This window comes from Pelophylax lessonae (genome assembly GCF_965119305.1).
Source record: "Pelophylax lessonae genome assembly, chromosome: 2".
Lineage (NCBI taxonomy): Eukaryota > Metazoa > Chordata > Amphibia > Anura > Ranidae > Pelophylax > Pelophylax lessonae.
This window is the reverse complement of record NC_138769.1, coordinates 317,494,596-317,521,992: the sequence shown is the minus strand read 5'-3', so window position 1 is coordinate 317,521,992 and position 27,397 is coordinate 317,494,596. Positions and strand designations below refer to the sequence as shown.

Here is a 27,397-nt window from a genome sequence, read left to right as displayed (position 1 = left end):
TATCATAGAAAATTTATGTAGTCTGCTATAGTCCCATCTGATCGTTTTGTAACAAATACAGAATGTATACCAGAGTTAGTAGTAAGTGCAGCTCTTGGAAAAGCCATCCGGACCCAGCACAATGACTTCCTCAGTTGTGGTAATGGTGGTGGTAGCAGAAGCAGAAGTGACCTTGGAGCAGGTGTTTCCAGCAATTGCAGAGGTTTGAGTGATGGTGTTGGTCTCAGCTGGTTTACTGCAGTATGAATCACGTGAAAATGGGGCTGTATTTGGAAGTGTGGTTTCAGAAGTGGTTATGCTGGTGTCTGTGCTGTTACTAAATGACTTTGGTTCTGTATCTCCAACAATAATCAGGTATGATGTAGGCGAAATGGAATTTGTCGTTTTAGTGTGGACTTTGCTAGGGCTGATGGTCTTCATCTCAATATTGACTGTTGTGGTCTCATTTATTTCTAGACTTTTAACCTCTTTGTTGTCAATAACTTGTGATAAAATTCGAACACTTAATACACTTTTGCTTTTCACTGTTGTAACGGTTATATTCTCTTCTGTGTAGAAATGTGTTGTTGGTATTACAGGTGATGGTGAAGTTGTGTTATAACATGGTGTGGTGGGCTTGGAGGTAGAAGTTGTAATGCCTGTACTAGGTGTAATGGTGGTAATAGATTCAGTGGTAGGAGTAGTGGTTGTAGTACTAGCTGTCGATGGTTCTATAGGGATTGTAGTATCAATTGTTGGGGGTGTTGTAGGGATTGTAGAAATAGTTGTTGGTTCTGTTGTAGGTGTTGTAGTAGTAGTAGTTGTTGGCTCTGTTGTAGAAATAGTTGTTGGTTCTGTTGTGGGTGTTGTAGTATTAGTTGTTGGCTCTGTTGTAGAAATAGTTGTTGGTTCTGTTGTAGGTGTTGTAGTAGTAGTTGGCTCTGTTGTAGAAATAGTTGTTGGTTCTGTTGTAAGTGTTGTAGTAGTAGTTGGCTCTGTTGTAGAAATAGTTGTTGGTTCTGTTGTAGGTGTTGTAGTAGTAGTTGGCTCTGTTGTAGAAATAGTTGTTGGTTCTGTTGTAGGTGTTGTAGTAGCAGTAGTTGTTGGCTCTGTTGTAGAAATAGTTGTTGGTTGTGTTGTAGGTGTTGTAGTAGTAGTTGTTGGCTCTGTTGTAGAAATAGTTGTTGGTTGTGTTGTAGGGGTTGTAGAAATAGTTGTTGGTTCTGTTGTAGGGGATGAAGTAATAGTTGTTGATTGTGTTGTAGTAATAGTTGTTGGTTCTGTTGTAGGGGTTGTAGTAATAGTTGTTGATTGTGTTGTAGGGGATGAAGTAATAGTTGTTGAGTGTGTTGTAGGGATTGTAGTAATAGTTGTTGGTTGTGTTGTAGGGGTTGTAGTAATAGTTGTTGATTGTGTTGTAGTGGTTGTAGTACTAGTTGTTGGTTGTGTTGTAGTGGTTGTAGTACTAGTTGTTGAAGTGGAAGTTGGTGTAGGTGTAGTACTAGAAGTTGGAGTGGTGAGAGGTGGCAATTCTGCAAATAAAAATAAACATACAATTATTATAATGTACTGCCTCATTTGTCATGCAATGCAGTATATACTGTACAAATTATAAATGCCATTGACCAGTGTTTTTTAACTCCTGTCCCAGCTGCTGAAAAGTGTAGCTTCTTCAATCCACTTTTAGTCTCTCCCACAGTTCTCTTTGCTATACATTTGCTAAGAGTTTAAAAAATAACTTGTTTTTAGGGGGCACCTGAGAGGTTTGAGCTTCTGCTTCAAAATTATTGAACCAATAGTGGCCACAGAGATGGACAACCACTTGAATGTTTTTATACTATTTTCCTAATGTATGCCTTTTTATCAGTATCTCTATTTTTTGTTGTGCTCAGTAGCCTTCAAGCGGAGTTCCAGTCGTTTTTTGTGTTTATCAAAAGTCAGCAACTACAAAAAGTGTATCTGTTGACTTTTAATAAACATACACTTACCTGTGCCACGATCCAGCGATGCGGCCGGCGGGGTCCTCGGTTCTCTTCTTCTTCTCCCTGTGGAGCCGGCATCACAAGTGTGGGCACCCGACTGTGACAGCTTGCGGTTTCACAGCCGGTTGCGCCCTGCGCATGCACGAGTTGCACTGTGCTTCCTTAGTGGCTAGGAAATCTTCTGGGACCTGTGACGTGTCCCAGAAGGTTGCAGGGAGGAAGGGGGAGAGGAGAACTTTCACACAAGCCACCTAGGCAGCCTGAGGGAAGTGGGAGAGGGGACCTGTCAAAACTAGGTACCCGCTCACCCCCCCCCAAAAAAATGACATGCCAAATGTGGCATGTCAGGGGGTCAGGAGCACTTCAGCGGAAGTTCCTTTATTTTTAACAGGTGTCCCTCAGTTTTCTTCAGATTCAAAACCTTAATAATAATAGCTTGTCAGTGTTTTTCTCTTTCTAGAAAATGTGACACTAACAATTCATTCCTGGAAGCCATTGCCATTTTTAAACTTTTTGAAATTTGAACTTTCACAACATAGCCATTAAATATTTATTGCACAAAACATATTTAATAAGGAATTTTAAATATTTATATCACAAATACTATATTGTACTTTCAGAAGAGGATTTGTTATTTGCTAAAATGTGAGATTTTGTCAAAATTTTCATTACATTCAAAGGCATCACCTGACCTATTCCGACTCCTCCATCTGGACCCATTTGAAATTTATGCTGATTGGTGTATTTATTACCATTATCTGGTAAGCGCACTGGCATGCTTTATTGACAGATGCACCATAGAGGAGAACCTTAAAACACTGCTGTGGTGGAGGATTTATACCTTATCTATATACTTTATACACTGAGTGTTTTTGGGACTTTTATTACCCTTAACCATTTTGCGTTATTTTGTGCCAAATTTTTTATTTTTAATTTCTCTGATTTTGTCACTTTATTGTTTCATTACTAGTGTCCACATATATTTTTATATATCTGTTTTTATGTATTCATTTGGGTTTGGCACTATATTGTTTATTAAGTGTGCACACTCATTTATTGGCTGAATATATATATCTATTTATTTTTTTATATATACTGTATAGTCACTTATAGCGCAGCTTTACTTTGTTTGTTTCTGGAAGAATGGTCAAACATTCCCATATACACACTCCTAAACCTTGTGGACAGCCTTCCCAGAAACGTTAAAGCTGTTATAGCTGCAAAGGGTGGGCCAACTCAATATTGAACCCTACGCACTAAGACTGAGATGCTATTAAAGCAGAGTTCCAGCCTGTAAAAAAATATACAAATACTGTAGCTGCTGACTTTTAATATAAGGACTTTTAATATAAGGATCACTTACCCGTCAAGGGAGCCCGTGGGTGCCGGCTAGGGTGCAGGCTCTTGTAACCTTACTAAGGGAAACAGGACGTTTCTGAATGCTCCCGCTGTCTTCTGGAACCTGTGTGTGTGTCTCCCAGAAGGCAGCAGGGGGAAAGAGGAGGGGCCCGCAAATGACGTAGGTCACTGTGGCACCCTTACACGGAAGTGGGAGCGGGTACCTGTTTTTCTAAAGGTGCCAATTGTGACACTGGAGGAGGGGAGGAAGCAGATAAGCGGAGCTTCCACTTTTGGGTGGAACTCCACTTTAAAGTCCCAATACTTTTGGTAATATAGTGTATATATATATTTTTTTTTCCCTTTTTTCTATAAAACTTTATTTGTGCTGCAAAAACAGCTTATCCATAATTCTCACCTAAGCAAGAATGTCTCCCCACCTGCTGTGCACAGTTGTTTCGCCAGGTTTAAATAATAATAGAGCCCTGCGTAACATCTGCATGTGCCAGGCCCCTGAGGCTTCTGTTTATGTGCAAGTTTTCATGCATGCAAAGACTGTGACCAGTCTGAAGTTCTGAAATTAACAATCTGTTTTTCTAAAGGTTCTGATGAGCACTGATGAAAAACTGATGAGCACTAATGAAAAACTGATAAAAAAAACTGATAAACACTGATGAAAAACTGTGATGAGCACTGATGAAAAACGGATGAAAAACTGATGAGCACTGATGAAAAACTGATAAAAAAAACTGATAAACACTGATGAAAAACTGATGAGCACTGATGAAAAAACGGATGAAAAACTGATGAGCACTGATGAAAAACGGATGAAAAACTGATGAGCACTGATGAAAAACTGATAAAAAAAACCTGATAAACACTGATGAGCACTGATGAAAAACTGATAAAAAAAACTGATAAACACTGATGAAAAACTGATGAGCACTGATGAAAAATGGATGAAAAAGTGATGACTACTGATAAAAAAAACTGATGAAAAACTGATGACCACTGATGAAAAACAAATGAATACCTCATCCATTTTGATGTGACAGAACTGATGAAATGAACGGTCCGCATGTGTGAAAGGGGCCTAAAAACAACATGTGTCATGTTTTCGCCTTCCTCTGGATCAACAGCGGTTATAGGATTGAGTGTATGGGATTGTATGGTTGGGTTTTCAATACTGTGTTTTATTTTTTTTTTTTTTGGTTGAACCGGATGGACTTGTGTCTTTTTTCAACCTGGCTAACTATGTAACTATGTAATTAGGCTTGGTCCTTAACCGCTTGCCGACCGCCGCAAGTAGATTTACTGCGGCGGTCAGCCCCTGCCAGACAGAGTGACGTTAATTAACGTCACTAGCCTGGGAGGGTCTGGGGAGCGAGCGCGAGCCCGCGGAGGCGCGCTCCCACTCCCGCGCGGTCACGGACCCCCCCCCGCGCGTGTGACCAGCGGACCCGATGTCCGCCGGTCACTCGGCGATCGTCGGGGGAGAGGGAGAATGTCAGGCAGCTTGTGTAAACAAGCCACCTGTCATTCTCCTCGCTGTAAAGACACTGATCACACGGATCTACTATGTAGATCCGTTGATCAGTGTCCTTACAGCTCAAGCCACAGCCAATCACAGTAGAAAGCACGCCCCTAGGGACACACACAGCCCCTCCCTCCCAAATAAAGTTAACCCCTTCACTACCAGTGTATTTTTACAGTAACAGTGCATATGTATAGCACTGATTACTGTAGAAATGTCACTGGTAACCCCAAAAGTGTCAAAAATGTCAGTCAAGGGTCCGATCTGTCCGCCACAATGTCGCAGTACCGCAAAAAAAAACGCAGATCGCCGCCATTACGCGTTAAAAAAAAAACAACAAAAATGACAAAAATCTTTCCCTTTGTTGGTAAACGCGATAACTTTTGCGCAAACCAATAAAAATACGCTTTTTGCGATTTTTTTTTTACCAAACATAGGTAGGATAAAACAAATTGGCCGAAAATGTTAAAAATTTTTGATTTTTACATTTTTTTTTGGGGAATTTCATATAAAAAAATGTGAAAAATATTGCTATTTTTGCAAAATTGTCGCTCTTTTTTTGTTTATAGCGCGTGATCAAAAAATCGCACAGGTGATCAAATACCACCAAAAGAAAGCTCTGTTTGTGGGAAAAAAAGGACGCCAAATTCGTTTAGGTACAGCGTCGCACGACCGCGCAATTGTCCGTTAAAGTCACGCAGTGCCGAATCGCAAAATACCCCCTGGTCTTTTAGCAGGAAAATCCTCCGGGGCTTAAGTGGTTAAGTGGTTAAAGGAGGCCTCATACAGAGAAGAAACTGGCAGGATCAACAGGTATTTTTCAAACCTTTGCAGACGCACCATTATAAAAAACCTTGCACAGCTATATTTATAACACAGAAATGGAGGGCCCCATACTACACAGTTGCTAGGAGATTAAAGTGAGTTTCACAGAGATCCTACAAACAGATTGTAATAGGTTTTGCTGCTTGATACTGTAACAAACATTCGACAATTTACTCAACTCACCTGTGCAATACACATCAAAATTTAAAAGCCCATTAAATTTGTAGACGTAGTGCCCTCCAGGGCAGGCTTTCGTGAGAATAGATGATCCTGTTGTGCAGCCTGTCAATGCATTGCTAATAAGAGTCACAGATTGGATGGTTCCATCAGAAGTTGGCTGGCTACTTAGAGAGAGAGGTTGAAGGGAACCACATTTTAAGGAACCAACACACCCTGTCTTCAGCCTTAGGCCATTGCTGTAACGGTACCAACCATAAAGGTATCTGTCAGTTGGGAATCTTCCGGCTGAGTTGATAGTGTATAGTCTGTTTGATCCATCTATCTCTGTGTATTTTTCACAGGGATCAATACAACTTAAAGTAACTGCACCGTTGGTATTTACAGTTTTATCACAATCGTAACCAGTTTGACAGGGAGCATCAGGACATGAAGGGTTTTTAGGGTCATTGCACAAGTACATGCCATTCCTATTTATGCAGGAGGCTTTACCAAGACATTCATTTGTACTTTCACTGTTGCACTCATTATTATCCAGACATTGTTTCTTTACATTATTCCAGGTGTATCCTTGTGGGCAGCATTGAAAGCTGTCACAAAACACATACTTTGTGCAGTTCAGGCCATCTCCGAGAAAACCAGACTTACAGGAGCACAATACGTAACCTGCCTTTGGGTTACAATCAGCGTTTGTTGTTGAGTTGCAATCACTGCATGTTTTTGCATCTGTGAAAATGAAAATCCATGTCACATATTTGCATAGTGTCTATCAGACATTCAGAATAGTAAAAATGTGGATATTTTGACAGTGCTCCCTATGTTACTGTATATGAAATGTATTGTATATTACTATCAGTATAATATTTCTAATGAGATTAGAAAGATGTGATTAAGGAGAATACGTCACATTACCCATTCAGGGCAAAATGACAAAGTCTCTTATTAGCCCACGCCATGAGTCACTTATAGTATACTCGCCTTTGCTGCATTACTCCACCACTCCTTTCTTCAGAGCCGCAGCAAAATACCTAGTGCTTATGGGTAAGGAGTAGCATGTGACCTCCCAGGATGCAGTGATTGGCTTCTACAGCCTAGTACACTCTAGTAGTTATGTTTCGTTCAACCCAGCAGGGCTACACGAAAATAAAAACTGACAGCTCCGGAGGAGCCGCTGTACTAACTATGCGATGTTAGTACAGCGATCTCCCCTGCTGTGTTATTGTGTTCTGACAGGGGGACGGCCAGAACACTACGGTCAATGGCTAAGAGCGCTATTCAGGAGCTGATCGGCAGGCCTTTTTCGGTCATGCCCCTTCAACAGAAGCTTCTGTCCAAATGGCTGCAGTGCTCGCAGGCCGAATATCGGCTGGTTTCCATTGAACTGGCTGATGGCATCTGACATTTAGCCTATATGTACTGGGCTTAAAGCGGAAGTACAGCCTAATACCTTCAGTCCTCTCCTGCAATCATTAATGTGAGCCGAGTTCAGCCTTATGTCTCAAAATGAAAAAAATCCCATTTTTTTCCCTTTATTTTGCAGTATTCAGTGCTGTCACATGACTTCAATTCCTCTTCCTCCTGAGACCAAGAGCAGAAAGTGGGTGTGGTTACTGAAAGCTTGTGCCATCACTTCCAGGGAGGGACACTGTTCCTGTGTAGCCAGTGGGCATATACAGGATGAGAGGGGCTGATCATAGGTTCCCGCCCACTGTCCTCTCATCAGTAAGGATGCATTGTACATTCTAATTCATGAGAAAATGAAGAAATATCCACACAGGACATAGCTCAGTGTCAGCCTGTCCATTGGGGGCGCAGGGGCGCCGCCCCCCCCCCCCCCCATTTATGCGTCCGGCCCCCTAATCTACATGCAGGGTGCCGGATGCATGGATTCCAATGGGGGTTTTTTTTATTTTTTTTTGAAGCACGTGATTAGAGCCAGAGGCTCTAATAGGCTTCAGAAAAAGGGTGGGCTCGGGGCGCAGAGCACTGTGCCCTGAGCCCACCCAGTTGTGTGACAATAGCGAATGAACATTCGCTATTATCACACTGATTCTCCTCCCAGCCAATCATAAAGCGGAACCTGAGACCCATTTCCCGATTGGCCAAAAGGAGAGGCCATGGTATTGGGAAGGAGGAGGGAAGAGACGCCACGTCAGTCCAGGGTGAGCGAGCTGGCGACGGGGGGGGGGGGAGGGCTGGGGCGGTGGTATGGTGTGCGAGCTGGTGTAGTCTGGGGGGGTATGGTGTGGTCCGTCTGAACCCCCCCCCCCCGGCCCATGGAGCGCCAGCCACCACTGGTATAGCTGTGCTGGGCTTTGAATGTAGACTACCATAGGAGAAGGAAACCGGACAGGGGGGGGGGGGAATAGGGGGGGTGGTCAGTGTAGCTGAAAGTGCTCTGGGGTCTCAGCTCACAGTCTACAATTATCACTATACATTAAAGGAATAGTACAGGCAACCACACTAAGTTTCCGTTTCAACTAGTGCTACTTGTCGCATGACAAGTCACATCCCATTGATTTCAATGGCACCCGTTCCCATCTATGCGACTTTGAACATCAGCGACTTTGAAAAGTTACCTGCACTACTTTGATACAACTTTTGATGCGACTTTGATCCAGAGCGTGTAAAGTTGGAGCAAAGTCACATCAAAGCAGCACACTAAATCGCAATAGTGGAAACATAGACTAATGCTCTGTTTCCACTAGTGTGACTTGTCATGCGACTTTGGACACACAAAGTCACATGACAAGTCACAGCGCATTGATTTCATGGGCACCTGTTCTCATCTATGCGACTTTGAAAATCAGCGACTTTGAAAAAGGTACCTGCACTACTTTGATGCAACGTTTGATGTGACTGATCCAGAGAGTGTAAAGTTGGATGAAAGCTGCACTTAAAGATGTATCAAAGTCGCATTCCAAAGTCGCACTCTAGCCTAGTGGCTACATTTTCACTAGTGCAGCTCTTAAGTTGTGCGATTTAGAGTACGACTTTAAGTGCAGCTTTGATCCAACTTTACACTCTCTGGATCAAAGTCACATCAAAGAAAGGGCAGGCTGATTTTTAAAGTGGCATAGATGAGAATGCCATTGAAATCTATGGGCTGTGACTTGTCATGTGACTTTATGTGTCCAAAGTTGCATAACAAGTTGCACTAGTGGAAGTCTAAAACTCATTACTCACATGCAATGAGCAATAGAAATGGATCTGTATCCTTCTAAACTTTCAAAAATGTTCCTTTGTGACTATATTGCCACGTGAACCCCCCCCCCCCCCTTCTTTCTCTCCCTCTTAGGAAAAGCTGCTAGCCCAAACAAGGCTATGAAGACAGAAGGAGATCATGTTCTGTGAAGGGTAGGAGGGATGAGGGTGGGGCTGGGCAGGTCTAGGCATGCCTGTCTAAAAAAGACTGACAACCTTTTCAGGAAGTTAAAGACAGCTTAGCGAATTTAGATAAAGGGAGATAACGTTGTCGGTGAAGAACAGGAAGAAGCTGATTGTCTAGATAAGACTTTCTAAGCTACACAAGCAGCTACTCAGAAAATGAATAATATCAAAGATAAAGATATTTAACATACTATTAATAGGAAAAAAATCATTTTTGACTGGAGTTTCCCTTTAAGGCCTGAACACGTTTACCTGATAAGAAGGATAGCGTAATCAATCCTTCTCAAGCTTGACGCATAGAATCCTATCCCGCTGAATGCATAGAACCACTTGGTACAGTGTTCAGCCATCCCCTCAGTGTATTTCAGCCTGTCAAAAACTTTGATGGGTTGCAGGTAGCAGGGCTGGATGATGTACCTGTGCCTTCCAAGCAAACTGATACAACGGAATTGGAAGCATGGGGCTAAACACTTCATCTGCAAGGGGCTCAAATCAAGTACTATAGCGTTGTTTCCTACAGTGTTTTCATTTAAATTGTGCCTGATAGCACATGTGCAGTGTATGCTACATTTAAGGCATGCTTCTAGTGATAACCATGCCAGTGTGCTTTGTAAACCATTACCTTGTAAAACAACTCATTCAGTTTAAAATAGAAATGAAGGGCAAAACATTTTTGTATAGATATAAAAAAGTGATTACAATCCCTCTGTTCTCAGCTGCATAAATGCTGGGGGGGGGGGGGGGAGAAGCAGCAGCACACTGAGCTTCCCAGTGAAAGGCTGTGCAGCAGGAAGGGGGGGGGTGTCAGGTGATCATTGGAGAAAAGCATACTAAGTTCCCAGCACAGCTAGAGAACTAACCATGGTGTGCTCTCCTGCCTAGTGTGGTCAGTTTTTAACAGGAAAGCCGAGGGACTGGCAGGAACACCAGGGATTTCACATAAAGAAAACAATACAATGAGAACGGGATGTTTTCTCATACAAGTACAGCAGGGACATATCAGCAATATGAAGTGTTAGGGTAACAAACATTTTAATCAGCTCAGAGTCATAACCAATCTTTTAAAATTTAGATGGTTGGTGTTATAGCTGGTCATGTGTGCAGCACCACGGAAACTGTAGCTCTAAAAAGAAGCTAAGAAGGTGCTAGGAGGGATTGGTTCCATATTACCCAGCTGAATCCCACTGTTCATAATTCATAAGCCTGGTGTTTTTTAGGTTTTTTTTCATCATGAATGATGCTGTTCTTTATATAGGAATCTGGTGCTCTTTGTGATTAGTAGAGTTCTATGGATTCTTATTTATAGTGTGATTAGGAATAATTTTTTCAGCGTTGCAGGTCACATACTCACATGAGGTAAAATCTGAAAAAGAAAGAAAGAGAAAAAGGAAAAAGGATTAGTTAACTTGAAAATGCATAACCTAGAAAAAAAAAAAAAAAAATTGTATGTACAACTGGAAATGAGAAGAAACAATAAGTGTAGGGAAATCCCTTCAAGCTCTATTCACACCTGAGCGTATCTTCATTTTTCAGGCGTCCTTTCTGGCTTTTTTAGGTGTTTTTTCAGGCGTTTTTTGCAGGTGTTTGGAGGCAGGCATTGACATCTAACAAAAATGCTCGTAATCTGTCAAAAAAGAAGCTCATGTACTTTTTGGAGCTTAAGGCCCCTTTCACACGGGCTTTCCGATCCGGTCCGCCTGTCAGTTTTTCAGGCGGACCTGATCGGATGCTCCATGCAGCCCTATGGAGCAGCGGATGTCAACGGAGACATGTCCGCTGACACCCGCTGCTATCCGATCCTGTCCGTGCAATCCAGATGGATGGAAACCCTATTTTCCATCCATCTGGAGGATCGGATAAGATCGGATGAAAACGGGCAGGCGGCCCGTCAGTTATCATCCCATCTCCCATAGAGGTGAGCGGGGCTCTGACAGGTCTGTCTCTGCAAAGTGAGCAGAGGCGGAGCTGTCATAGCCTGCTCAGCGGGGATCGGCAGATTGATCCCGGCTGAGCAAAACGGAATCCACCGGGTGCACTGTCCATGTGAAAGGGGCCTAAGGCGTTTTGCTTCATCCAACAAAACACTTATATGTGAACAGGGGCCATTGAAATGAATGAGATTTTGCTTGTTGGGGTGTTTTGAGACTTCAGAGATGAGCGTTTTACGAGCTGAAAAATGTTCAGGTGTGAACAGGGCCTTAAAGACAGCTGCCACAAGAACATTTGTCCCCATAGGATGTTTGCCCCTGCCTCTTGCTCTGGTGACAACTCAAATATCTGAATTTCCATCACTTTCTTTCTCAATGACAACGGCCACTAGGACAAAAAGGGTGACATAGAGAGAAAGTATAATCCTTTCTTATTTTATCCAAAAGTAAAATCATAATTTGTCTTTACCTACACAAGTCTGGAGTCTAATTCTGAACCATTGAGCTAACTGCAGTAGTATTCATTATTACATAACGAATATTTACTAATTCACATTACATAAATTACCATACCCAGACAACAAGTAAGCAGCGAACTTTGCAAATGTGCTAAAATCAGAACCTTTACATCAATTTCACTGCAGAAATTTTTAGAGAGCTCCTTAAATGTGAGATCAGTGGGTCAGTTTCCTACTCAATGTAGTTTGTACCTTGTTGCTGGTTGCATAATCACCAATCAGATTCAAACTTCCATAAAAGTTGAAGATAACTTTTTAGCACTGTTCATTTTTAATAAGTAGTGACTAGAGATGAGTGAACTGGCAATGTTCAGTTCACTGGATATTTGACAAACCAGGGGGAAATTGCATTCCCTGAACATAGCACCCAAACCTCATTGAAGTCTTCAGGTGTCAAATTTTGTACATTTTGTTCCAGCTTTTTTCAAGGCCAGTTTGGATGCTTTTACTAAAAGGTAGCTGGGCAATGCCATAAGGTACATGAACTAAGGCAAAAATTTGACCGTTTATGATTAATGACATCAGGCAGCATCCCTGGCTGGTTTGTTGACAATCAGATGTCAGCCATGGAGCTGGCATCTGAAATTGGAGTAGCAGTGAGGCAGGAGAGTCATCATTGCATGGGTCATCATGTACGTAGATTGTTAAGGCATCACTCATCCTGATTGACGATGGATCTACATTGCTGGACGATGTGACTGGCATCAGATTTACATTGTCAAACTATGGGATTTTTCATTTTTTTTTTTTTTTTTTAGGACTTTTACTATGGTGTCTGTTTTTTACTATTTAACTAGTCCACCAACACATCCACCAGGCCATCAACAGGCATTTGGCCCTCTATGAGTCATGAGGAGGAAGGGAAAAAGGTTTGGGTCCCTCCAAAAACCCTTATCAGACTCTTATTTGGGAATGCAGCCTTGCTGGCCAGGAAAGTGAAGAACATGTAACCTCCCTTCCCGAACCTTACCAAGCCACAAGCCCTCAACATTGGTTGGGTACCATGCCAGGGAAGACTACCCGACAAGGAGCTTATCGCAGTGGCATATCATCCATGGGTGCAGGGTGTTCACTGCACATAGGCCCCTGGGGGGGGCACTGTGCTCCAACAAACACTGCACCCATTAATGACACACGACAGGCTCTACAGCTGCAGCATGGTTAAGTGTCCTGTGTCTCTTCTAATGGACCCAGCCCCTCCCACACTGACCCCGCCCCCTCCAATTCTGGACACACCCCTCCCCTTGGCTCTATTTGTTGTGTCCTTCCAGTGATGTGCTTTCCTTCCCCGGGCTTCTCTGTGGGCCGCTGCCAGTGACTGCTCTGCCCAGTGAGTAGTGCGTCCTTCACTGAGCCAGGCTCCCTTCCCCCCACCTTTGATAAGTTTCCCTAAGTATCTCAGTTGCTGCAGAAGTTCTTGGAGAGGGGAGGGTGGGTCTCCTGGGTGCTGTAGTGCAGAGCAATGATTGGCAGCTGTGGGGTTCCCAAATACCCCCCTTCCCCCTATATATGCTTTATTCTATAATAGGCTCAGTGTGACAGTGACTGCTCATGCATTAGCTGCTATAACCTATATATAACATGAATCTCTATATACTGAGTGCTATTAACTATATATAACACTGATATCTGTACACTGAGTGCCAGATACTAGTGTTATATATATAGGGAATAGCACTCAGTGTATAATTATCAGAAATATATGCACTCCACACACTCCACACTCCTCTCCTGTACTACCCACTGCCATACACTTTGCACTCCTCTCCTGCACATACTACCCACTGCCATACACTTTGCACTCCTCTCCAGCACATTCTACCCCACTGCCATACACTTCGCACTCTTCTCCTGCACATACTACCCACTGCCATAGACTTCGCACTCCTCTCCTGCACATAGACTTCGCACTCCTCTCCTGCACATACTACCCACTGCCATACACTTTGCACTCCTCTCCAGCACATTCTACCCCACTGCCATACACTTCGCACTCTTCTCCTGCACATACTACCCACTGCCATACACTTCGCACTCCTCTCCTGCACATACACTTCGCACTCCTCTCCTGCACATACTACCCACTGCCATACACTTCGCACTCCTCTCCTGCACATACACTTCGCACTTCTCTCCTGCACATACTACCCATTGCTGTACACTCCGCACTCCTTTCCTGCATTTACTACCCACTGCAGTATACTCTGCACAGATCATTCCCTATGTAACGTTGCCACATTCTGCACTATGTAAGTAATCTAAGACTTAATACTTTAACCACACCCCTTTCAGGCCATGCCCACTACTTAAGCACAATTTAAACCATGCCCACTTTTTGCCACTGCACGCGTCGTGCATCACATTTTTCTTCTCTAAAAAACTAGGGCCCACTTTTGATCTTGCACACGAACCCACTGATTTCATGATATGCCCCTGGCTTAGCCTCAAATTGACTGGGACCTAATCCCTACATCCCTGGCCTGGGGATTATGGGTATCTGCAGGAAGGATAACTCAATTTAATCTAAAAGTTTCCACCCTTCCCTTTGCCATGAATGAGTACATGGAACATAGTATGTAGCAACCTGCACCATGAACAATTTCTCCCACTGCTACTCCTATCACAAATGACAGTTCCCTGGCCGGCTGCTATAAGTCAACGAACTTGCTGGGGATGCTGGCTAAGGTCATTGACCAATTGTGGTCATGCAAAAAAATAGAAACACAAACAATTTAACTTTAACGTTTTAGGTAAGGGGAGGAAGGAATTAATAAGGGCTTATTAGGATTAACTAAGTGTAAATAAGGAGTTAAATTGGAGTTCCTTTTTTTAAAGGTTTTTTTCATGTAAGCTTTCTTTTATAGATGTCATATTCACATCAAAGGTCACATCATTGAACTACATATGACTGAAATAGTAACTGCAATGTAACTATACTTTGTTGCCTAAAGAGCAAGTTCACCCTCTGCATGTTAATCGAGTTAGAAACAGTAGAGAAACACTAATACTTCAAATGCATCCCTGTAAGTTAGAATGCTGCCCATGTTTCTGTTTCTGACACCACCCTGTAGAGCTGCGCTCTGTTTCCAGTGACACCAAGCCCTCCATGGTGCTGCTCATCCCTCCTTCTTCTATCCTCTGCTTATGATCGGTGTTGCGGATGGAGGGTTTGAGGCACCGTAACAGAGCCTTGCATGATCTCAAAATTACATCTTCTACTATTGTGTCTTTCGCCCTCTTATCACAGCACATATCAAAGGCAGGGGATAGAGAAGAGGGTTGAGAAACACAATAGGGATCTTTTTGTCATTGGAAACACATTGCAACTTCAAAGGCTAATAGCACAAGAACAGAAATATGAATAGCATGCAAAGTTGCAGAGATGCGTTTGGAAAGGTACTAGGATTTCTTTACTCTTTCTATCTTAATTAACATGCACAGAGTGAATGTCATTTTAATGACACTTGCCACTCCTGCTATGTAATGCAAAGCAATTCCCAGCTGTCATTTTGACAGCCAGTAATTGCTGGTAATAGTGGTAGGGGGAGTGGTAGCATGGGGAGAACAGCAGGACAAAGGAAATACATCCTAGGAACTTTGACATTTTTTTTTTAAGATGTAGTTCCTTCATGTAGCAGGCATTCTCCCCTTTACAATTGTTCATTAGAATGACTGTATAACATTTTGAAGGAACTCGGCTCTATCTAGTGGCAAAACTGCCACACTGCAGCTTGATGATTTTCATCAGACACTACGATACCCACAATTCAGTTGGAACACCAGGGTGCATTGCTTCACCGCACAGCCTTTTGGGGGAAGCTTTATAAAGGAAGGGAGGAACCAGGCTCTCTCTCTTGTCTCCACACACAACAGCTAGAAGGAAGCAAGTGCTGTGGGCTGATGCTGTGGACTAGGCCTGAAGCCTGGGCCTGAAGTGACTGAGTGGAAGCATTTCATCTTCAGTAAAGGAGCCTTCCCAGAGAACCCATTGATGCTCTGCAGAGACTGGAGTTGCCACATCTAACCACAAGCGCGGCTGGTGACAGAAATCGGAGGTGGAGAGTTCCTGAAGAAAGAGGCTGTTTGGTGAGCAGGGCACATGCCCAAATCTGATTCTCGCTTGGGAGAAAGTAACTTTAGCCGGTGCTAACTACACTTCAGATAGTACGCAGTACACTCAGCGGCCTATGAGTTATCTTTTAGTTGCATAAGTATACAAAAATAGCTATCTTAATCATATTGTTTATTATTGTGTCAATAACTTTATCTTTCTTAGTTGACTCTTGCGATGTCTTTTGGAGTCAACTTGTACTTTAACTCTCAGTAAAGCTACTTTGGTTAAGCAAAAGTCTGTGTGTTGCACCTTGTGTCACCCAGAGGGACTGCGGCTGGAGAAAGGTAACAAGTTATTATTACTTATTGGGGTGATATATCCTGAACTGTGTTCTCCTGTAGCCATTTGGTATTATAGTCCCATTTCATGTCAGTTGTGCCTAGGGAGGGTTCGAGCCAATTTCAGGGGTTGGTAGGCAGGACGTAGACCCAATAATCTAATTAGCAGCTCCTGCGGGGGTGGTGCTACACGTGGGGGCTCGTCCGGGATGTCTACGGTCCTGCAACAGTTCCCTCTCAGTGACAAAATCACTGTTCGCACAGAAATGGACCCTGCCGCTGCAGCCTGGTGGTGCAGAGAAGAAAATGTCCTTATCGGCCATGGTCTGGTGATTGGAATCAAAGGAGAGAACTGGACAGAGGAACAACTACTCTCAGTTCTGAGAACATACTCCAAGGACAGGAAACTTTGGGTGATGGACATGAGGACAGATACCACCAATCAACACACCTACGCATTGTGTGAATGGAAGAAGGGGGTCCCAGATCACTTCAAGGGCACCAGCATAAAAACTATAGATCAAGTAGAGTTATTCCTGATACATCCAGAAGGTTCAGAGGAAGACCCTATACCCACTACTACAGGGGGACTGAGCACAGAAGAAAGTGCCAAAAAGGAGGGATTCAGTGCACCACCTTTGACTACCCTTAGCTCAGAACTATGCGCTGTCCTGGGGGAAATAGTAGCCAAATGTAACAAGGATCCTCCAAACTATCTGATGGCTGGATACAGGAAGCTCAGAACTTTTTCTGGGAAGCAACCTGTACTTTCAGTGGAAGATGGATTCGAGGAGTGGCTAGATAACGCTACTCAGGCCTTGGAGGAGTGGGAGATACCAGAACAGCATAAGAAGCAGCGAATCACAGAAAGTTTGAAGGGGCCTGCATTGGAGGCCGTACGCAACCTCAAGCTAAGCAAGAAGGATTGTACTGCACAAGACTATCTGGATATTCTACAAGATGTGTTTGGCCGGACAGAAAAGATTACTGAACTTCTTTGCCAACTGGAGCACTGTTACCAGAAGGAAGGAGAAAAACTGTCTGAATTCATCGGGCGTCTGGATAGGATCATACATCAGATTCTGTTAAAAAAAGGGTTGGATCCCCGGAAAGGTGGATGAGACTCGAGCACAACAGGTGCTGAGGGGAGCTCAACCTCTAGACCCTATTGCTATACTGTTGCGAACTCGCCAGGACGGTGGCATCCTGGAGTACCCTGATCTGATCAGGATGGTCCGGGAAGAAGAGGTCATGTTGGATAACAAAAGGAAGAGCCAAGAACGGGAAACAACCGTCCGAGTTAGACTGATAAGTGCGGAAGAAGGCGACTCACAAGTTGAGCTCTTAAAGACTCAGGTGTCACAGCTAATATAAATGGTATCCATCCTGAGCAGTCAGGCATCTGCTCTATCTAATAGAAACACAGAAGAGAAGCCTGCTAAACACCCTAGTTCCAGTGTTGAACCAGAACAGAAACCTAGGAGGCCAATAACCTGTTTCAATTGTGGAGGGGTAGGGCATGCCAGAGGAGTATGTCCAAGTCCAGAGGAGGCTGCCTTCAAACACCGCAAGCCTGGCGGAAAACTTCAGAGGGCTCCGGTGAAGGAGTCAACCGGGTGCCCAACAGTTTTAATGGATTCCAAGAGATCCCTTAAATTTAAGAGCCACAGTCAGGGAGTAAGGCCCTCTTTAAATGCCTCTCATTCCACTACTTGGGCCGATAAGAGGCGGGAAATCAATGCACACCAGGCCCAGGAGGAGATGAGGCCCGGTAGAAACTCAAAAAGGAAAGGAGTACGGGTGCAGGTAGCTGAGCCCGGCAGAAGGGCTACTCCAAAAGAATTTCCTGTCAAGCTAGTGGGGCCTTCCCCTGTAGTCTCAATCCAAGTGGAAGGAATTTATACAAAGGCTTTACTGGACACAGGAGCCCAGGTGACTCTCCTGTATAGGGATTTCTACGATAGACACCTCAAACATCTGCCCCTGCAGAGGCTGGAAGACCTGGAGATATGGGGTATTGGAACACAAAGTTTTCCCTATGACGGGTATTTGCCAATCAAATTAACTTTTGACCCCTCCTTGGCCGGCAAAGCTGAAACCTTCGATACTTTAGCAGTGGTATGCCCTCGCCCACCAGGGGCCAATAAGAGTTCCCTCATTATAGGGACCAACACTGACCTAGTCAGGCGATTGCTGACACAACTAGTCCAGGGACAGGATGCCCCAACTCTGAAAGTTCATCCCATGTTAAGGCAGGCCTATCAACGTCTAGGTCTGGAACAGAAGGCCCCTGCCGAAGGAGTTGGAAAGATCTGGAAGCTGGATAAAACAGAGAAGGTGTTGCAGCCGGGAGAGGTGACCTGCTTGAGGGCTTCTGTCAAGCTCACTTGGAAGCAGCCAGGCCCTTTCATGGTTCTTGAATCAGGCCCAGAAAGGGATAGAAGGGATCCCCGAAGTGATCCCATTGAAGGCATTACAGAAAAGTCATGGGAAGGTTTTGGTGAGTGTCAGAAATACTGCTACTACTCCGGTGAATGTGCCGGCCAGGGTGCTGTTGGGCCAGGTGAACCCGGCCACCCCAGTTGCCCCATCGGATTTGAAGAGGGAAGACGGGGGCGAAATCACCATAGAGGAGCTCTGCTCTGGAAATACGGCCCTCCCACCGGAATGGAAGAAGAGAGCCAGGGCCCAACTGATTCGATGGAAAGAAATATTCTCTAGAGATGAATTCGATGTGGGGTGTGCAAAGAGTGCCACCCATAATATCCGCCTACATGAAGATAAACCCTTTCGGGAGAGAGTCCGACGGATTCCCTTGGGTGACTTAGAAGATCTACGGGAGCAGTTGGGGGAACTCAAGAGAACAGGGATTATTCGAGAATCCAGGAGCCCGTACACTTCTCCAATAGTGGTAGTCCGGAAGAAAACTGGGTCCCTGAGGCTCTGTATCGACTACCGAACACTGAACAGAAGGACTATTCCAGACCAGTATACCACCCCCCGGACTGAAGACGCTTTACAAAGTTTGTCAGGGGCCAAGTGGTTCAGTGTGATGGACTTGAAGAGCGGATACTACCAGATCCCCATGAACCCTGAGGATAGGGAGAAGACAGCCTTCATCACCCCCGTGGGGTTCTTTGAGTTTAACCGCATGCCTCAAGGGTTGTCAGGAGCCCCAGCCACCTTCCAAAGACTGATGGAGAGAACTGTTGGAGATATGAACCTGATAGAGATACTGGTATACTTGGACGATATTATTGTGTTCGGCAGAACCCTAGAAGAGCATGAAGAGAGGTTGGAAAAGGTCCTAAAGAGGTTATATGAAGAAGGCCTGAAACTTTCTCCGGAGAAGTGCCAGTTTTACCAGTCCTCGGTCCATTACCTGGGTCACATTGTGTCTGCAGAAGGAGTGTCCACCGACCCAAAGAAGCTGGATGCTGTTACTTCCTGGCCAAGGCCCACAAATGTGACTGAGCTCCGATCATTCCTGGGTTTCTGCTCCTATTACAGGAGATTTGTGGAAGGGTTTGCCAAAATTGCCCGACCCCTTAATGAATTACTTAGAACCGAAGGGGAAGATGATGTTCCAGAACCAGTCAAACCAGTGAAACCCGCCATGGGGCCTAGAAAGCCTAAGGAATCTATTCAGGATCAGTGGACCTCGAAATGTGAGGAAGCCTTCATTCAGTTAAAGAAGAGCCTGACCACTGCCCCTATGTTGGCCTACGCAGACCCCTCAAAACCCTACGAACTACATGTCGATGCCAGCAGAGATGGGCTAGGTGGGGTGTTGTACCAGGAGCATGATGGTCACCTGCGGCCCGTTGCTTATGTGAGCAGAAGTCTGATACCTTCCGAGAGGAATTACCCCACACACAAGCTCGAATTTCTGGCCTTGAAGTGGGCTGTAGTAGACAAACTGAGAGATTACTTATATGGAGCAGAATTCATAGTCAAAACGGATAATAATCCACTTACCTACCTGCTGACCACTGCCAAACTGGACGCTACAGGACATAGGTGGTTAGCCGCTCTCTCTAGCTTTATGTTCAGTTTAAAATACCGACCAGGAGTTGGGAATAGGGATGCAGACGCCCTCTCCAGAAGGTCTCATGCCCCCAACGATCCTACTGAATAATGGGCCCACTTGACCTCGGAGGGAGTGCGCGCCCTATGTCAGGGAACGGAATTTCGATCCAGTGGAGGAGCAAGAGCCGAAGAGAATGGGGTCTTAGCTGCTGGAGTACCCAGGTGTTATTGCAGGGTGACCCAGGTTGAAGAAGAAGCTTTGCCTAGGCTATCAAAAGGGGACTTGAGGAAGGAACAGTTAAAAGACCCTTTGGGGAAACTTTTGCTGAAGGCCATGGAGACTCAGCGCCCTGAGCTGCTTCTAACAGACTCCCCTCGGGAAGCCCGATTGTTGCATAAAGAATGGGACTGGCTACAGATACGCCAAGGGGTGGTCTACCGAAGGGGCCCCTCTGATGATCTGGAAGAGAAGTGGCAACTGTTCCTACCAGCTAAATTCAGGGAAGGAGTCTTGGCTGCTCTCCATGACAATCATGGTCATCTGGGGCCTGAAAGGACTTTCCAACTTGTGAGAGACAGGTTTTACTGGCCCTGTATGCGGGGTGAAGTTGAAGGATACTGACGTTCTTGTGCTCGTTGCATCCAGAGGAAAACTTTGCCACGTCAAGCAGCCCCAATGGGCCATCTGTAAAGTCAGGGGCCTATGGAACTGGTGTGCATTGATTTCCTTTGCCTGGAGCCTGACTTGAGTGGTCAAGGGAATGTCCTTGTGGTAACAGATCATTTCACCAGATACGCCCAGGCGTTTCCAACAAAAGACCAGAAAGCCACAACTGTGGCCAAAGTATTAGTGGAAAAGTTCTTTGTGCACTATGGTTTACCGCAACGCCTCCATTCAGATCAGGGAAGAGACTTTGAAAGCCGGCTGATTAAGAAGTTGCTAGACTTGTTAGGCATCCAAAAGACTAGGACTACTCCCTACCACCCACAAGGGGATGCTCAGCCTGAACGGTTTAACCGGACTCTTTTGAACATGTTGGGGACCCTGAGCTCAGAAAAGAAACAGCACTGGAGTAAACATGTAGCTGCCATCGTACATGCCTACAATAGTACTGTCAGTGATGTTACAGGATACTCCCCATACCGATTAATGTTCGGGCGGGAGGCTCGGCTGCCAGTGGACTTGGCTTTCGGCATATCACCTGATCACACCTCAGCAGCATCTCACAAGGGGTATGTGGACCGGTTGAGGAAGAGCCTAAAAACGGCCTACGAAAAAGCCCAAGTCTCATCTGATCAACGGGGGCTGAGAAATAAAAGAAACTTTGACCTGAAAGTTAGGATCCAGGATTTGCAGCCAGGGGATAAAGTGTTGTTGAGGAACTTGGGTATCCCTGGGAAACACAAGTTGGCTGACCGTTGGAAATCCCAGCCCTATGTCATCTGTAAGCAGCTGCCAAACCTTCCTGTGTATCAGATTAGGCCGGAAGGGAGAGTGGGCCCACTGAAGACTTGGCATAGGAACCACCTATTACCTCTCTCAGAAGCAGTTCGCCTACCTCCTGACCCAGTCTCACATGAAGTCCCTTCAACGTCTCAAGGGCACAGGTCAGTTACCAGATCTCAAACAGCATTTCCAGATGTGAGGGATGGAGATTCTCCAATTGAAGATCTGGAAGATGAAGAGGAGGTACCTGATTGGATGTGGTCATCTCAGTTACCAGAACCCACGACTGCGTACCTGTCTTCATCCGAACTGGGTGAAAGAGGAACCCTTCAGGCAGAAGCTCCTGAATTTGTGCCTTTCCACATGCTTACAGAAGAATTAGCTGATGGTGAAGATCCTGAGGAGGAGGTTGCACCTTTCTCTGAAGAAGAATTAACTGCTTCTGAACCCCCAGAGTCCAATGCGTTGGGACAAGAGGAGGAAGCTCTTGAAGAATCCCCAGGAGCGGCTGGTTCCAGCAATTCTAAGATTGTGACTCCCAAAGAACAGAGGGAAAGAAGAGTCATTCACCCACCCAAAAGACTAACTTACGACCAATTGGGGGAATGCTCGGAAGAAGCTGTCCTTACTTCTAAGAGAACTCTTGATCAGCCTAGTTCTTCCACTGCATTTAGTGGAGGACAGCCTTAGCTCACCCCCAGGCACATCTGTACAAGCCACTCAAGTGTCGGGGGTTTGTGAACAGAACCACCTTCCCTTTCCCAACAATTGGTGGGAGTATCCGTTGTCAGCCCTGTGTTTTAATGTGCAGTTGTTGGGTTTGAACTCTGCTTCTGATAAGGGACATGGTTTACCGTTGTGCATGAGTTAATTGTTTTTTCTTTCCAACGTATGTGACAGGATACATACTGTCGTTATCTTTGGGGACCAAAGTTTCTAAAGTGGGGGGAGTGTGTAGCAGGCAGCAGGCATTCTCCCCTTTACAATTGTTCATTAGAATGACTGTATAACATTTTGAAGGAACTCGGCTCTATCTAGTGGCCAAACTGCCACACTGCAGCTTGATGATTTTCATCAGACACTACGATACCCACAATTCAGTTGGAACACCAGGGTGCATTGCTTCACCGCACAGCCTTTTGGGGGAAGCTTTATAAAGGAAGGGAGGAGCCAGGCTCTCTCTCTTGTCTCCACACACAACAGCTAGAAGGAAGCAAGTGCTGTGGGCTGATGCTGTGGACTAGGCCTGAAGCCTGGGCCTGAAGTGACTGAGTGGAAGCATTTCATCTTCAGTAAAGGAGCCTTCCCAGAGAACCCATTGATGCTCTGCAGAGACTGGAGTTGCCACATCTAACCACAAGCGCGGCTGGTGACAGAAATCGGAGGTGGAGAGCTCCTGAAGAAAGAGGCTGTTTGGTGAGCAGGGCACATGCCCAAATCTGATTCTCGCTTGGGAGAAAGTAACTTTAGCCGGTGCTAACTACACTTCAGATAGTACGCAGTACACTCAGCGGCCTAGTGCACCTTCCAGGAGACTAAGCATTTAAACACAAGTACATAAGGTGTCAGGGGCCTATATATGCACCACTAAGAAGATTCATACGCCCAATTACGCAGTAACATTGCGGGTGATTGTGACCGGTTTTTCTCACCCTTTTTGAATATATATCCTTACTTTTGGATTACAAATAGCTTGTGCACCAACGATTGCTAGCGAAGATTCCAAACCAAAAGGAAGGAACTGTGTGTGGGATTCAAATAGGTTCTGCCTACCTGATACAAGAGACTAGACGTGTGTAAAGTATAGCCTGAATTGGGTAAAAGAAAGCCTATGAGTTATCTTTTAGTTGCATAAGTATACAAAAATAGCTATCTTAATCATATTGTTTATTATTGTGTCAATAACTTTATCTTTCTTAGTTGACTCTTGTGATGTCTTTTGGAGTCAACTTGTACTTTAACTCTCAGTAAAGCTACTTTGGTTAAGCAAAAGTCTGTGTGTTGCACCTTGTGTCACCCAGAGGGACTGCGGCTGGAGAAAGGTAACAAGTTATTATTACTTATTGGGGTGATATATCCTGAACTGTGTTCTCCTGTAGCCATTTGGTATTATAGTCCCATTTCATGTCAGTTGTGCCTAGGGAGGGTTCGAGCCAATTTCAGGGGTTGGTAGGCAGGACGTAGACCCAATAATCTAATCAGCAGCTCCTGCGGGGGTGGTGCTACATTCATTTAAAATTAAGAAGTGGGTAATGTGTATGTAAGGTTCAAAATACAAAAAAAAATATTTAGTACATATTTCCAACACATACACCTATCCCCATGTTTCATCCCTTTAAAAATACCTCAAGACACAAAATGCATTTCATTATGCCAAAATTGCAGTGTGCGCCTATTTTCCTGTTAGAACTGACAGCAGGCTACTTCTGCGGCACTGAAATGCCAACCAGCATTGCTGGACTACAGAACTCTGCCCGTCCCCCACCTCTTTCTGTCCTTCTCCATATGTATACATTGCTTTCTTTTCCAGCAAAACAGTGCTGCTGCATTGATCCTTAAGAGCCTATTCACACATTGCGTACATGGGTAGGGCGTTTGGGACATGTAGTTCTGGAAACATGCCTAAATCCATAGGAATTAACCTCCCAGCAGTGAGTAATAAAATCAGTTTGTCATTACATCAACAAGGTAAAAAAAAAAAAAGGAATGCTGAGACATGCCCTAGAGGGGGAGAGGGAGGTTTGGGGGTAAATTTGGGTAATGCCTAGACATACACCTACAGACATATAGCACTTTTTGACCTGGGTTTCAAACTTTGCCTTCAAAGCAAGAACACTTTATTGCAAAATTGAAAGTATTATGTAAACATGTTAGCTTGTTAAGAGAATATGATGTACTCACTCTGTACAGCGATCTGTGAAAGACTTTCACTGACACATACAGCCAAAATCAGTACTCCCAACATGTACTTTAGGCCACCCATGACGAATGTTCTTGGACACTGTTAAAAAGACAGGTATGTTATACATAGTTGCATATTTAATCTGGTTGAAAAAGGACACTAGTCCATCCAGTTTAACCAACATTAAAAGGAAAAAAAAACACACGCAAATAGAAAACATCAATATGCATTATCCTATACCCACAGTTAATCCAGAGGAAGGCAAAAAAAAAAACAATAAAGCATGATCCAATTTGCTCCAATGGTGAGAGGAAAAGTCCTTCCTGTCCCCTCCCCCCCCCCCCTCTCAAAGGGGCAGTTGACTATTCCCTATATTTGCCTATAAATATTAGTAACCGGTGATTACTGTTCTAACTACGTTTGGGACTTTTATGTACATTGATAGTTACCTGTAGAATTTATGCATACACACATCTTTCTGCAGCTCGACGCAATTACACTATGTATTGTTTGCATTATGTGATATTCTGTCGGGATTACACCTTATACCCTAAGCCTTACATTACTCAACTACATTATGGCAATACCTGACGAAATGTGTGATATTCTTTGTGACATGTTATTGATTTTGACAATTACTTTGTTCTATTGTTAATGTTTGTATTACCTCAATAAAGCACCTTTTTGTGAAAAATAAATATTAGTAACGAGTTTTATTATGTACATTTAGGAAATAATCCAGGCCTTTTTACAGCAATCTACTGAGTTGGCCAGAACCAGCTCTTGAGGGAGTCTATTCCACATTTTCACAGTTTATACTGTGAAGAAGGATTTTAATGTGGAGATTAAATCTCTTTTCCTTCAGACGTAAAGAGTGACCCCTTTTCCTTTGTGATGACCTTAAAGTGAATAACTCTACACTAAGTTCCCTATAAGGAGCACTTATGTATTTTTACATGTTGATCATATCCCCCCTAATCTCCTCTTATCAAGAGAGAATAAATTCCCTTCAGCTAATCTTTCCTCATATCTGAGCTCTTCCATGCTTCTTATCAATTTCGTTTCTCTTCTCTGCGCTTTCTCCAGTTCCACAATATCCTTTTTTGTGAACTGGTGTCCAAAACGGAACTGCATATTCCAGATGATGTGTTACTAAGGATTTGCACAGGGACAAAATGATATCTCTCTGCAGTCCATACCTCTTTTAATACAAGAAAGGGTTTTGCTTGCTTTGCAAACAACTGCTTGGCATTGCATGCTAATATTAAACTTATCTCATCAGGAGGAGAATGATCCAGGTGCTGCATGTGAGAGGAAGTTGATTCCCGTGTTCCTGCCAAGCATCTGCTAATGATCAGCGGTTAAAACAGGGAGGGAGGACTGTGATTTTATTACACCTCCTGCCGCTTTGCTTCTTCTATTGCTGCTCTATTGCTAATTTCCATCTGGCTTATTGATACATCCCGGAATTACCCCAGCTCCAATACTGCTCCTTTATTGCTACATTATTGCTACACCACTACACACTGCTACACTGCTGTGCGATCAGAGGGATTGCTGTACTCTGCTGTGAAATTGGAGGGATTACTGGTGATAAATGGGACCTCCACATGATCTAGCCGGCCAGGGGAGTTATAATGAGGCGGCTAAGATGCTGGCGCCTGAACGGGCATTGAAGGAGGAGGAGGGGGGGAAGGAACCTAGTTTCCAGGATGGAAACGACTCACTGCAAGTCTGTGCACCAACTAAGGACAAGGGGAAAGAAGCAGTGGGGAGGCTGGAGCTCTTTGCCTGGGGGGCAGTTTTAGATGCCTCTGGTGCTCATCCAGTAGCACGGGAGGGGGATGGGCTCGAGAAGCTGGGAAAAACCAAGGGCACAGTGAATACAGAGAAGCAACCCTTGCTTGGGACAGCTGCTCCTGGAGAGGTTGGAGATGGAGGGGTGCAGGCAGAGAGGTTAGTGACCGGTGAAGGAGAGAGAGAAATTAGTGTAGAGGCGTACCTAGGGTCTCCAGCGCCCTTGGCGAGGAACTATATCAGCGCCCCCCCGGCAGAGAGAGTTTGACAGAGAGAGATGGGGGGGTTTACAGAGAGAGGGGGTGACAGAGAGAGAGAGGGGGGATGAGATAGAAGGCGAGTGAGAGAGAGAGAGAGCAGGTGACAGGGGGAGAGAGAGAGAGGGCAGGTGACAGGGAGAGAGAGAGAGGGGGCAGGTGACAGGGGGAGAGAGAGGGGGCAGGTGACAGGGGGAGAGAGAGAGAGCGCAGATTACAGGGGGAGAGAGAGAGCAGGTGACAGGGAGAGAGAGAGAGAGAGAGGGCAGGTGACAGGGGGAGAGAGGGAGAGAGAGAGAGAGAGAGAGGGCAGGTGACAGGGGGAGAGAGAGAGCAGGTGACAGGGGGAGAGAGAGAGAGAGGGGGGGGCAGGTGACAGGGAGAGAGAAAGGGGGGCTGGTGACAGGGAGAGAGAGAGAAAGAGAGGGCAGGTGACAGGGAGATAGAGAGAAAGATAGGGCAGGTGACAGGGAGAGAGAGAGAGAGAGAGAGAGAGAGAGGGGGGGCAGGTGACAGGGAGAGAGAGAGAGAGAGAGAGAGGGCAGGTGACAGGGAGAGAGAGAGAGAGGGGGGAGAGAGGGGCATGTGACAGGGAGAGAGAGAGAGAGGGCAGGTGACAGGGAGAGAGAGAGAGAGGGGGCAGATGACAGGGAGAGAGAGGGGGCAGGTGACAGGGAGAGAGAGAGGGGCAGGTGACAGGGAGAGAGAGAGAGAGAGGGCAGGTGACAGGGAGAGAGAGAGAGGGGGCAGGTGACAGGGAGAGAGAGAAAGAAAGAGCAGGTGACGGGGAGAGAGAGAGAGAGAGGGGGGGCAGGTGACAGGGAGAGAGAGAAAGAAAGAGCAGGTGACAGGGGGAGAGAGAGAGAGAGAGGGGGGGGCAGGTGACAGGGAGAGAGAAAGGG

At 45.0% G+C, this 27,397-nt stretch overlaps 1 protein-coding gene across 1 annotated transcript; it reads right to left on the bottom strand.

The window, feature by feature from the left end:
• LOC309548090 (uncharacterized protein) lies at window positions 1-24,522 on the bottom strand (the record flags this gene model as incomplete). Its single annotated transcript, XM_082248054.1, has 4 exons — window positions 1-1,511; window positions 5,842-6,561; window positions 10,577-10,588; window positions 24,441-24,522. The coding sequence occupies 4 exons, from the start codon at window positions 24,520-24,522 to the stop codon at window positions 76-78; spliced, it is 2,250 nt and encodes a 749-aa protein (XP_082104180.1). The 3' UTR covers window positions 1-75.
• Between the last annotated feature and the right edge of the window lie 2,875 nt (window positions 24,523-27,397).